The 14,365-nt window shown below is 44.9% G+C and overlaps 1 protein-coding gene across 3 annotated transcripts in view; it reads left to right on the forward strand.

Moving 5' to 3' along the window:
• LOC117515351 (protein inscuteable homolog) overlaps positions 1-14,365 on the forward strand; it is a 208,059-nt gene that overhangs the window by 75,507 nt on the left and 118,187 nt on the right. For all 3 annotated transcript variants that reach the window (XM_034175871.1, XM_034175869.1, XM_034175870.1), the window contains exon 2: positions 1,299-1,375. In XM_034175871.1, the coding sequence (XP_034031762.1) occupies positions 1,332-1,375 (44 nt within the window). In that variant the 5' untranslated portion in view covers positions 1,299-1,331. The remainder of the gene's footprint in view (positions 1-1,298; positions 1,376-14,365) is intronic.

Here is a 14,365-nt window from a genome sequence, read left to right on the forward strand (position 1 = left end):
CACACAGCCACACAGCATGATGGAACCACCTCCAAATTTTACTGTAGGGAGCAAGTGTGTTTTTTGGACTACTGTGTTCTTTTTCTGCCATGTATACCACCCCTTGTTATGTCCAAATAACTCAGTTTTAGTATCATCAGTCTGCAGCACCTTATTTGAAAATGAAGATAGCTTGTCCAAATGTGCTTTAGCATACCTCAAGCGACTCTGTTTGTGGCGTGTATGCAGAAAAGGCTTCCTCTGCATTACTCTGTCATCCAGCATCTCCTTGTGCAAAGTGCGCTGTATAGTTGAACGATGCACAGAGACACTATCTGCAGCAAGATCATGTTGTAGGTCTTTGGAGCAGGTCTGTGGGTTGACTATGACTGTTCTCACATCCTTTGTTTCAGCTTATCTGAAATTTTTCTTGGTCTGCCACTTCGGGCCTTAACTAGTACTGTGCCTGTGGTCTTCCATTTCCTCACTATGTTCCTCACAGTGGAAACTGACAGCTGAAATCTCTGAGATAGTTTTTGTATCCTTCTCCGAAACCATGATGTTGAACAATCTTTGTTTTCAGCTCATTTGAGAGTTGTTTAGAGGTTCCCATGTTGCCACTCATTAGAAGAGATGCAAAGAGGGGAAACATTTGCAAAGGGCCACCTTAACTACCCTTTCTCATGATAGGACTCACCTGTGTAAGGAGGTCAAGGGTCAATGAGCTTACCAATTTTTGTATTCCAATAATTAGTGCTAAATGTATTCAAATCAATAAAATGACAAGGGTGCTCGCATTTATGCTCCTGCCTAATTTTGTTTAAATAATTATTGCACCCTTTCTGTAAATACTAGAAACTTCATATCACTTCTCATATATCAATGTGTTCATCTGCTATATGATATATTTAACTGAAATTTCTGATCTCGACAACCAATGATTTATAAAGGAAAATCATGAAAATTCTCCGGGGTGCCCAAATTTTTGCATACAACTGTTTCTACTACTATAAGCAACAGCTTTGTCACCGTGTCCCATTATGTCCCAAAGCAACAGATGCCAAGAGCCTTAGCATCATACATAAGCAAACTGAAGCTATACTTGTTTATTTTTAGTTTAAAAGAGGTGTACTGCTAGTAAACTTGGATAAACATCTTTTTTGTAAGTGTGGATCAAGTAGATCCTGTCATGGATAACCGCAGAGGCTGGAATGTGTTTGAATCAAATATTTTGGGAAATGTTTCATATTTTACAGCAAAATATGTAACTAACAATGTGACCCCGCTGTGGTAATGGTGTTGTTTGTGTTGTGTTGCAGGGTCCTTGTTGAAGTGAGGTGGCCTTGGACAGCATGGCGACTCCTCAGAGCAGCTCTGTCTCTTCATCTCCACTGAGGCAAGTAGCAGTGTGATGTGACACCCACAGAGCCACTCACTTGCATTACAAATCATCCAGTCATTCATCTTTGCAGCTGCAAAGTCAGCTGACACACAACATCCAATTACATTCATCTTTGCATCGAAAGTGCTCTGTTTGATGTGTCAATATCTCTGTTGGCTTCAAGCCTCACTATTGTGACCAGGGAAAGGCCCGCCATCTACCCAGCCACCTCCCCATGTAATTCAAGCTTTGTAGTATTTTGCAGTGTGGGTTGCTCTCTGCTTTGGTTCTGCTGCTGGTAGATCCCACAAACACAAAATCTGACCACATAACAATTTACAAAAGTGCTGAAATACTTAATGCATCCATCACTGACCAAAATGTTCCAGGGTTAAATGATTTGTTAAAACCTGTATCACTATTGAGAAGGTCTTGGGTTCAAGTGTACCAGTGGCAGGTTCCTTCCTCTGTGACATCAGTATGTTCTACAATGCTGCGTGGGCTATTGGGTTATGTGTGGGTACTCTGGCTCCCTCCCACCACCAATATTTATATTGTCTGTGTAGATCTAGAGGTGTGTCATAAAGATCATGCAACATAATAAATAAATACATATAACTGTGCCAAATCAACATGTTTGGTGACCTCAAGTGAATGAGAGTAGTCAAAAGCAGTCTGTTGTGGGAAACAGATGACTCTGAAATGTCTGGGTGCTTTTGCTTTTTTTGTGTGTGTGTTTTCATGTGTTCTCCCACTCGCATATTCTCACCTACGAACCACTGTAAGGGCACACTGTTATTTTTGTCTTCTCTTACTGAGATGTACATTTAGCCGTACTTTCTGTTGCACTGTAACCTGTGCAGTGTTGAAAAAGTGAATGTAAACCAGACTAGACAAACTAAGTAATAAATTCATACCTTACAACACAACAGATGGATAGAGATAGATAGATAGATAGATAGATAGATAGATAGATAGATAGATAGATAGATAGATAGATAGATAGATAGATAGATAGATAGATAGATAGATAGATAGATAGATAGATAGATAGATAGATAGATAGATAGATAGATAGATAGATAGATAGATAGATAGATAGAAAAAAAAGAAAGAACTGTATTAATCCCTTAGGAAGACTCCCTCAGGGAAATTGTGGTTCCAGCAGCGTTGTATAGCAACAGGGTAAGAATCACACAGAGCATCAAAAGTGAAAGTAAAACAAACAAACAAACAAATTCAACAAATACAAACACCAGACATCCTGATCGCCACTGGTTTACTGGCTACTACTGTTCCTCTCCTTCCTGTCCCCTGTCTTCCTGTTACTCCTACTCCCCCTGAGTGAGGAGTTGTACAGTCTGATGGCCTGATGGACAAAGGTCAGAAGGAGCAATCTGTGGCTGAAGAGGCTCCTCTGGCTGCTGATGACAGTGTGCAGAGGGTGACTGGCATCGTCCATAATGTCCAGCAGTTTGTCCAGTGTTCTGTTCTCTGCCACCGTCACCAGAGAGTCCAGCTTCATGCCAACCACAGAGCCAGCCCACCTGATCAGTTTGTCCAGGCTGGTGTCCTTCTTGGATGTGCTGCCCTCCCAGCACACAACGGTGTAAAAGAGGCCGCTGGCTACTACAGACTGGTAGAACATCCACAGGAGTTTCCTGCAGATGTTAAACGACCGCAGCCTTCTTAGGAAGTAAATCAGCATCCTGCTGATTTTATTTTTCTCAAAGTGGCACACGGCAACCATGTAGAATATCATCTTGCTGTTTGATGCTGCTTTGGGTTTCACAGGTTCACATTCAAATTCCATGATTCTGACATGTCCGCCCAACCACAGTCAGTGAAAAGGTAAGCGTAGCATAGCCTGTAGCACTGCAAAGTGGTCGATGTTCCACTGAGATCACATTGAGCTGTCCACTGTAGTCACCCAGCATCGCTTCATCAGCAAGCCTTCATGGTCACGCTCTTCCTAAATCATATAAACTTGCACAGCTGTCTCAGAGACACATGAATAAATAAAACATAATCGCCAGGTGCTGCAAAGTGAAAGTAGACACTATGTGAGAGTGGCTGGAATTTTGCCTGATTGGGGGAAAATAAAACCCACTGTTGACTGTAATGCATTCTGGGTCAATTTTGCTTATATGACATGAAGAATTCAGTAAAATTATTGAACTTTCTAAACGTATTATAGGCACGTCACATAAATGACAGATGTTGCTGTTCAGAGTTGCAATAATGTGACAGTAAAGTTAATCAGTTAACAGTGGCTGTTCAGTGGCTGAGCTCCAAAATGTTGTTACAGGATACGTTGGGACTGAAAGTGACTCCATGTGCATTTTTGAATCATTATATGAGTTGGAAAAGAAAACAAATTAAAGGACAAAAGTTCTGTTCAGTTGATCTGTTTCAGCAACTAAGAATCGTGATCATTCTGCTGCAGTTGGCTCATTCTGACATTCAGAGTTCAGGTCACAGGTTTACATACACTACAGCTGTGTTGACGACCTAACCACTCTACCACTTTTGGTTTTTGGAAATAGGATAATGATTCTGCTTCCAAAAAATTATAGCTGGAAGGTTCAGAATTCATTATTGATGGGTTTATATTTGTGGCTGGTTGGTTTGAGTAGGGATACAAAAAATAGTGAGTCAGCTGATACTGACAAAGTAAAAAAAGAAGACATTGACAGCTACCAGAGCATAATCATACTATAATTTAAGCAATATTTGTCTTTTTGATCATGTACTCTTCTCAGGTCCTAGAGCCAGGTTCCACTAAACTTGTTATTTGGATGAGGTCGACCCCAGAATTGACTTTAAAGGGTTTGTTTTGACAAAAGTAATGTTGTGGGAGTTAAAGGTCAAAATTTAGATCCTGGAACTGCCCAGGTGTGGGCAAATTTGCCAGAGGTCAATGATTGTAGTCAAGGTCATTGTTCTTTGAACCAATTTGCACCAAACTAGACACACATATGGGGTGGGTGATGAAATTGCCCAACAAGGTCAAATTTGCCAAAGCTCAATCATTGAGACCAAGGTTATATCTACCTGTTTATTGGCTTATTCCTCTCAGGTCCTTGTGCAGATTTCTACAAGTCATATTATGTCAATCAAAGGTGACTCCAAAACTGACCATACATCATTAATTTTGGCAGTCATCAAGGTCAAGGAATTTGATTTTTGACCTGCTTTGGTCCAAATGTGGCACACACTTTGGTGAACTAGACAACTGCCCTGGCATGGTCGGCCAAAGGTCAATCATTGAGGCCAAGGTTATATCTACCTGTTTACTGGCTTATTCCTCTCAGGTCCTTGTGCAGATTTCTACAAATCATATTATGTCAATCAAAGGTGACTCCAAAACTGACCATAAATCATTCATTTTGGCAGTCATCAAGGTCGAAGAATTAAATTTTTGACCTGCTTTGGTCCAAATGTGACATACACTTTGGTGAACTGGATAACTGCCCTGGCATGGTCACGCAAAGGTCAGTCATTTGGATGAAGGTCAAGGTCATTGGGGTCAAATGTCAGAATACCACAGCCATTACTGTCTTCATGCCCACGTGTACTGTTACATAATGCAGTAGTCAGTACTCTGTTCAGTAAAGAAAGGGGTCTTCAGGGGGTCTTGGTGAAACTTCATCATGCTCAAATTCAAAAGTATCTGAGACACAACTGTTTACGTTATCCAACTCAAATTTAACAAAACATAGAGTTTGTTCAAGTTAACGTTGGCATAAGAAGCTGTGACTGGCACAATTCTATTTCCCCTTGTGGCTCATGGAGGATTAAAAAAAATTAATGTCCAAATTTCCCCAACTCTTACACAGATCAGGTACAAGTGTACACGACACACACTTGCAAAGCAGCATATGCACAATAATAAACATGATCACAAGAAATAACGCTCATATTTCACCTGCAAATGGGGCCCCAAATTGTAACATACTACGACTCTCATATCCTTTAGATACAGCACAGCAGCAGTGGTGTTGTAAACACAGGTGTCAAAGTGCCAAGAAAGAAATAGTGTGTATGAGGTTTGCAGTGGTTATGGACACTGGACATGCCATTAGTCAGTCAGTGGGTTGTGTGGAGACGATTGCATCATCGTGTTGTTTGGAAACAGATTAGGCTGTTGTGAAGAAGGCATCTATTTTAGTGGAGTGATTCATGCCAGAGTAGAAGTATCCTCACTCAAGTAAATATTGTGTCAATTCATTTGGGCATGACATTGCTATTATACACTGATTATACACTGATGTTATGGCAGCACCATGACATCAGTGTGTGTGTTTGTGTGAATGGGTGAATGTGAGGTTCTGGTGTTTATTAAATCATATTTTTGGGGACAGCACAGTGGCTCTCCTAACAGTTTGGTGTAAAAGTTATGAACTGCTTATTTTCCTAAAACCGTTAGCATACAAAATTTAACAAGATGAGCATTTCACTCAGGGTGAATATTGCACAATCGACATCTTAGATGATCTGTTGGGATACTTCACCACACAACAAGCCATATTATTCCAGTTGTTTGTCATAAAATGCTCAAAATGACACACAGTCATCCACAGCAGCTAGCAACCGCTGTCAGTGGACAGTGAATTACAGACACGGAGTTGAAATTTGCCTTACACCCCTATTCCAAAGGACACCATTCTATTCCATGGGATGAAACATCTTACTCTGGCATGGCTCCTATTAGGCTGGCTTATAAAATATACCCTTACCTAAAAGTAGTATATGCAAGTATGTTTCACGTATACTTCTAGTTTACTTTTTATATACTTATCAGTACTATTTTTTGGTAAGGGTAGACCTGTCACCTTATAAAGCGCATACCTTGCAACCTACTCAAAAACAACCAAAACCAACACAAATGCTGCTTTTGCTTCAGATTTTTACCCAGATGGAACAAAGTCAAACAATTATCCAGCTGTATTCACCAGGACTACCCTGTTTAAAGATGTTTGAACATGATTGAAGTTGTTAAGACTACAAACAACTGGCAGTGACCACACAATGACTCCAATTTGTTGAATCGGGATAAAATTTTTGAACAGCTCGAAAATTTCACCTTGATTTCAAAACCGGTGTAGATGACGGCTGGCTGTAACTACTGCATATGCCACGTTTCATAAAGATTGACAAAAGATGGCTGTGATGCTTCAAAACGCACCAAGATTTGGTATTCTGGATTAAATGGGAAGGAACGGTGCTCTGTGGAATTAAGGTACTTGTAGCTGTCACTCAAAGCAACCATGCTTCCAATTATACATAGATTTATGGGTTAAAACATGTTAAACTAAAACAAACAAACAAAAAAAAAATCACCCCCCCCCCCCCCCACCCTGTACAGTGGTTGGTTATGGAGAAAATGGCCATCGAAACCAAAACCGTTTTTTTGTACCAGGCTGTAAGCATGTTTAGTTCCACTCTAAAGTTGAACATTTTAACATGGACTTGAATAGGAACGTGCTTGCTTTTGGAGCCAAACTCAAGTGGCCAGCTAAGTAACTGCAACTATGTCTTCTGAGAGAGCTTCATCTGAGGCCTTTGAAGTTTACCACTTGATAAATACCCAGTGTGGAAGTAACTCAGATGGAAGAACCAGAGATTCATGAACTGAAGAATTGGTAGCAGAAATCCTGTTTTTGTACATGCCTGACCTTCATCAGCAAAAAAAGAGGTAGTAAAAGTGATGTCTGACATCTGCAGTCAGATTTAAGAAGAGAACCATTATGTAAAATTATCGCCAAGGCAGTCCACAAGGGTAAAGTCTAACCTTACCAACCCACATAGGCAACAGTGGGAAGGAAAATCTCCCTCAATCCATTTATGAGGAAGAAACCTCCAGCAGACCACACACAGTGGCAACCCACTACTTAGGCCATTCTAACAATAACAGAGATCAAATAAACAAAGTAAAACAATTTTCAAACAAAGCAACAACAAACAAAAAAAAAAGTCAGATTATCGTTCATTATGCAGGAATGCATTAAGAATACATGAATATTCATATGGAGATTATTCAGGCTTTTTCATTGTGGAGTTGGTGTTTGGGATTGGCTGCATCCTCAGTCAGGGGTCCAATGACCAGAAAGAGAGACCAGAATCAATCAGTTGGAAGTACAGTAACAGCACACCAATTTCTCAGCAGTAAAGTAAAAGAATAAGAGACACGATACTAATGTGTTCATCGGGCGCTAAACCTTTGCTTCACTAACAGACCCAGGACACTGAAACCTGCTCCAATGGTAGTAACACAGTTAACAAGGGCAAGAAAAAAAATGGTATGGTCTTCCTTTTAACCTTTGAAACCCACAATAATCATGCCTCCTGTGAATGCAGAGCATGGGCAAATACATAAGGTTTAATTTGATCAGCCAGATGTGGAGGCGCTAGTCCATGAAGGATTTTGTATATTAATAACAAAACCTTAAAATCTGACCTCACATGGATAGGAAGCCAGTGGAGGGAGGCCAAAATTGGGGTAGTATGTCCAAACTTTCTGCTCCTAGTCCAAAGTCGAGCAGCAACATTTTGAACCAGTTGGAGGCCTTTGATGCTGGACTGTGGTAAGCCAGAGAACAGGGCATTAATCTATTCTAGAAAAGAGGAAGGCATGAATCAAAATGGTAGTGACTCGAATCTTTGCAATACTATGGAGGTGATAGAAAGGAAATTTAGTGTAACGTGTAAGCTGAAGGACTGTGTGGACTCAAAGGCCACTCTGAGGTTTTTCACTTTATCACCGTGAACTTTAACACGAGTCAGAAATGCTGAGTCATTGTTTGGATCTGTGGTTTCCTTTGACGCTACCAGAAGCGATCATGGTGTTAAAACTCAAAATCAGCTTGTTAGTAGTTGCAAGTGTACTGGAGACAATACTGAAAGTTATCGGTTATTGGTTAGCTGTAGCTTCTGATCATTTTTGGGGTGGTTTATCTGTTTAGCTTCATAAAAGGTAACCTTTCAGTTAGCTGATTAGCTGTTATCAAAGCTAAGTTTTTGGTTAGCTGTGCCGGCCACTGGTCATGCATGTCCAGTAGCATATGATGGTCCACTGCATCAAATGCAACACTAAGCGCCCCTTCACACATAATATGAAGTTGGGCGAAAGAAGCAGGAACCGGCCAAAAAAGAGCAAAAAAAAAAAGATATGGCGAACGGTGAAAAATTCCACCTGCTGTCGGGAGGGACACCTGGTCGGACAGGTGTGAACGATGCCGTGGCATTGTGAGCACATCAGAGGTGTGAAACCACATCATGCTCACACAGCAGCGGAAGAAATTACGCGTGCAAATGCACATAAATCTATGAAAATATCTAAGGACAAATTAATGAGAGCACACAACATTATAAGAAGTACTGTATAAATGTAAGACAGTCTGGTTATGACTCTGTCTTACTGTAATAAAATAAAGAAAAAATGACAAAAAAGACAAAAAATATTGTGACTGTTTCCTCACTGTGCCTTGGGGCAACTGTTTGTTGTGATTTGACGCTATATAAATAAAATTGATTTGATTTGATTTGACTGTGGCAAAACAATTTCCTTCTGGATTAATAAAGTTCCACGTATTATTATTATGATGTGTAATTGATGCCTGCTGATGTGACGGTCTGTGTTGCAAATGACAGATGAAATAGAGTACATTTTGTCTGGTAAAATATTTAATTCCTGGTATAAAGAGCAGACCATACAAAATTAATGTCCTGTTCCTCTGTACGTGAACCAAGGAATTAATGAACTGACATGACTGAATGTTTGTGAACACATCAACCGGCTTCGGCATGTCCAGCTGTCTAGCTCAGGCTGTGCTGACTGCGGACCAAGTGTTTTTTATTTTTAACTCTATACTCCCAGTGTCACGGACCGAACCGTCACTCTAAAAATTGGTCCCCCGCCTTCACTGCACATGCATCATTTCAGACCACAGCAGCATGTCTAAGACTGACTCGCTACACCCAAAGTGATCAAAGGGAATAATGTGATTATTAACCATCAGATGACAACATAAAAGCTCTTAAAATCATTCTTCAATCAGTTTTAAGGAGAAACGAGGCTGTTTTAAGCAGAAACGAGGTGACAATCGGTGAACCGCGGCTGACACTCTGAAATGACTAAGGCACAGCAGCAGCACGTCAGCTGTGGTCCTGTGATCATGTTTCTCTGTGCAAATGCAATCGGTGCCAACATTCATTTCTTCCATTGTCCATTAAGCTTATCAATGAAGAAGCTTAAAATTGCACTTTTTTCTTGACTTTTCTGTCACAGGCTAATTTTTGCACATCTTTCTGGCAGAAAGGTTAAGTTGTTAAAAGGCTGTGTTGTTTTAGTAATTTATAGCTGGTCTGTTGTGTGGGCCGCTGAAGAGGAGGTACTGCTGGCCCACCACCACAAGATGGCGCCCTGCTTGAAGTGCGGGCTTCAAGCACGAGAGGGCGTCGGAGCAACCAGGAGTGACAGCTGTCACTCATCATCCATACCAGCTGTCACTCATTCACTTCTCATCACCACCACCATAAAGGCCGGACTGCAACTCCACCTCCCCGCCGAGAAATCAACTACCATTCAGGTAATTTCTCTGCTGACTGACACTGTGTGTGTTTAACCTGAACTTCTATTGCAGCCGTTTTCCTGGAGTGTTTCCTTATCTGGAGGATTGGCGTTTGGTGTGACAGTGACGGCTTCGCCTCACACCCCAACTCAGATAAGTGGTTGACCAGGAGCTGCACGAGTGTGTTGTGGGTCCGTGTCACGTCACTTTCACAACAGGATTTCTCGGCCAGCGTCATGGATCCCGAGGGGCGTCAACCATCGCTTGAACAGCCAATGGAAGAGCGAGGTGCACAGGCGCCAGCAGGAGGCGTGTTGGGTGAGCTGCAGCACATCTTAACCGCCTTTGCCGCTCGGTTGGACTTAGTTACCGAGCAGAGCGGTGTTCTTGATCGCAGGATAGAGGCTCTCACCGCCCAGGTGGAAGCGCGTGCTCAGGGCGCTGCTGCAGTACCTCCTCCTGCTGACCGTGTGCCAGAAACAGACATTCCGCTGGTCGTTCAACGAACCCCCCCACCTTCCCCTGAAGCATACATAAGCCCTCCGGAGCCGTATGGAGGCTGTGTGGAGACGTGCGCGGACTTCTTGATGCAGTGCTCGCTCGTCTTTTCACAGCGTCCCGTCATGTACGCATCAGACGCTAGCCGGGTGGCTTACGTTATAAATTTGCTTCGAGGAGAGGCACGCGCCTGGGCTACGGCGCTTTGGGAGCAGAATTCACGGCTCCTAACAGTTTATACTGAGTTTGTGAGGGAGTTCCGACAGGTGTTCGACCACCCTCATAAAGGCGAGACCGCTTCAAGTGTGCTGCTGTCGATACGGCAGGGGCGTCGGAGTGCAGCGAAGTATGCAGTCGACTTCCGCATCGCAGCAGCGCGAGCCGGCTGGAATGCTGTTGCGCTCCACGCCGCCTTTATAAACGGACTGTCTCTGGTCCTTAAGGAGCACCTGGTGGCAAAGGACGAGCCGCGGGATTTAGATGGGCTTATCGACCTGGTTATACGGTTAGACAACCGATTAACAGAACACCGACGGGAGCGAGACAAAGGGCATGGTCAGGCACAAGCCGTCCCTCTTCCTCCCAGGTCTGAAAGGGAGCCGACTTCCCCACGCTCCACTGCCAGGGCTCTCCACGTGACAACAGCTCCCCCTGCTGACGTTGCTATGGAAACGAGCAGGGCCAAAAAACGATCAGATCAGAGACAAAGGAGGCTGATCCGTGGAGAGTGTTTTCTCTGCAGCTCTACCGAGCACACACAGAGAGAATGCCCCAAACGGTCAAAACAGCAGCACTCGTCCTTAGAGACTGGGCTAAGGGTGGGTCACAATACCCACGCGGGGAAACCCCATAAATCTGCACGAATCCCAGTCACGATCCTGAGTGGGGATCTAACCCTTCACGCCCCAGCACTGGTGGACACGGGGTCGGAGGGGAATCTGCTGGATAGCAGATGGGCAAAGGAGGTTGGGCTCCCTCTAGTGGCCTTACCGTCACCATTGTCGGTGCGGGCACTAGATGGCACCCTTCTTCCACTAATCACACACCAGACTCAGCCAGTGACATTGGTGGTGTCTGGGAATCACAGGGAGGAGATTGTGTTTTATGTAACACCTTCTACCTCCCGAGTGATTTTGGGTTTTCCATGGGTGTTAAAACACAATCCCCGGATTGATTGGCCGTCTGGGGTTGTGGTTCAGTGGAGCGAAACCTGCCACCGGGAGTGTTTAGGATCCTCGATTCCACCCGGTGTGACAGCTAAGGAGGAGGATTTAGTCCCCCCCAATCTGGCGGCGGTGCCGGCTGAGTACCACGACCTTGCTGACGTCTTCAGCAAGGATCTGGCACTCACTCTGCCCCCGCACCGTCCGTACGATTGTGCCATTGATTTGATACTGGGCGCTGAGTACCCGTCCAGCAGGCTGTACAACCTCTCACGTCCGGAACGCGAATCAATGGAGACCTACATCCGGGACTCGTTAGCTGCCGGGTTGATCCGGAACTCCACCTCCCCGATGGGTGCTGGTTTCTTTTTTGTGGGCAAGAAGGACGGCGGACTCCGTCCATGCATTGATTACAGAGGGCTGAATGAGATCACGGTTCGCAACCGATACCCGTTACCTCTGTTGGATTCAGTGTTCACGCCCCTGCATGGAGCCCAAATTTTCACGAAATTGGATCTTAGGAATGCTTATCACCTGGTTCGGATCCGGGAGGGAGACGAGTGGAAGACGGCATTTAACACCCCGTTAGGTCACTTTGAGTACCTGGTCATGCCGTTCGGCCTCACCAATGCGCCCGCGACGTTCCAAGCATTGGTTAATGACGTCTTGTGGGACTTCCTGCATCGGTTTGTCTTCGTATATCTAGACGATATACTCATCTTTTCTCCGGATCCTGAGACCCATGTTAAGCATGTACGTCAGGTCCTACAGCGGTTGTTGGAGAACCGGCTGTTTGTGAAGGGCGAGAAGTGTGAGTTCCACCGCACTTCTTTGTCCTTCTTGGGGGTCATCATCTCCTCCAACTCTGTCGCCCCTGATCCGGCCAAGGTTGCGGCGGTGAGAGATTGGCCCCAACCAACGAACCGTAGGAAACTACAACAGTTCCTCGGTTTTGCAAATTTCTACCGGAGGTTCATCAAGGGCTACAGTCAGGTAGTTAGCCCCCTGACAGCCCTGACCTCCACAAAAGTCCCCTTCACCTGGTCGGATCGGTGCGAAGCCGCGTTTAGGGAGTTGAAACGCCGGTTCTCGACTGCACCGGTTCTGGTGCAGCCCGATCCCAAGCGCCAGTTTGTTGTTGAAGTGGATGCCTCTGACTCAGGGATAGGAGCCGTGCTATCCCAGAGCGGGGAGTCCGACAAGGTTCTCCATCCATGTGCCTACTTTTCCCGCAGGTTGACCCCAGCTGAACGGAACTATGACGTCGGCAATCGGGAACTTCTTGCGGTGAAGGAGGCTCTTGAAGAGTGGAGACACCTGTTGGAGGGAGCATCGGTACCATTTACAGTTTTCACGGACCATCGGAACCTGGAGTACATCCGGACCGCGAAGCGTCTGAACCCCAGGCAAGCCCGCTGGTCGCTGTTCTTCGGGCGTTTTGACTTCCGGATCACCTACCGCCCCGGGACAAAGAACCAACGATCTGACGCCCTGTCCCGGGTGCACGAAGAGGAGGTCAAGACCGAGCTGTCAGAACCCCTGAAACCATCATCCCCGAGTCCACTGTCGTGGCCACCCTTACCTGGGACGTGGAGAAGACCGTCTGGGAGGCCCTGACACGGAGCCCGACCCGGGCTGTCACTCATCAGCCATACCAGCTGTCACTCATTCACTTCTCATCACCACCACCATAAAGGCCGGACTGCAACTCCACCTCCCCGCCGAGAAATCAACTACCATTCAGGTAATTTCTCTGCTGACTGACACTGTGTGTGTTTAACCTGAACTTCTATTGCAGCCGTTTTCCTGGAGTGTTTCCTTATCTGGAGGATTGGCGTTTGGTGTGACAGTGACGGCTTCGCCTCACACCCCAACTCAGATACGTGGTTGACCAGGAGCTGCACGAGTGTGTGTGATTGGAGGTGGAGGTTCTCCCTCCTTTACTTAAGACAGACTGTGGGATTACTGAGTGTGCGAACTCACACTCATCTGGACTGTCTCTGTTTTCTGCCAGCAGTACCGGGTCTGACTGCTGAAGACAGCGGCCACCTGGGGCGCAGGGCTTGGCGGCTCCGGTGTTCTTCAGCTCCGTTGGTGGTGGAAGCTGTGTGGGGATCCAGCTCTTCTCTCTCCAGGCGTCTTCTATCGTCGAGCCTGCCCACACGTCACCTGGTGTATGATTGACAGTCCACCATATTGTTATTGTCTGTACGTTGTTGTGCGATTCACAACATTAAATTGTTACTTTTGGCTTATCCATTGTCCGTTCATTAACGCCCCCTGTTGTGGGTCCGTGTCACGTCACTTTCACAACATGGTCGGTTGTAGTGATTTTCATGTTCATTTTTCACTGTTTTAAAGAGTATTTTAAGATTATTTTATTTTGTTGTATTTATCTTTTGTGGTTTTATTGTTTTAAATGTTGGTCTTGTTTTATTTTTTGTGCAGTAGAACCCCCGTCTTGCAACAAGTCACTAGCCTTCTAGTTTTGTGCTGGCAGCGCAAATGGCCCTGCCTTTTCTAAGTACCCTGCAAGTGGTGTTGGATGCTCGTGGGTGGCACCTGGACTCTGGGTGACTCCAGCCAAGAGTGGGTTGAATGGAAACTCGAATGGCTTTTGTAGATTTTCAGCCTCTGGTGTGAAGGCTGCCTTGGTCACGTCATTTGGCCACAGTTCAACATGGCCGATAATTTTGTGCAGCTGCTCAGCCGTTGCGTGATATGTCCGACCGGTGTACTACATGTCGTGCGAATGCTGCGAACATGATCAG

The sequence above is a fragment of the Thalassophryne amazonica genome, chromosome 8 (assembly GCF_902500255.1).
Source record: "Thalassophryne amazonica chromosome 8, fThaAma1.1, whole genome shotgun sequence".
NCBI classification, from domain to species: domain Eukaryota; kingdom Metazoa; phylum Chordata; class Actinopteri; order Batrachoidiformes; family Batrachoididae; genus Thalassophryne; species Thalassophryne amazonica.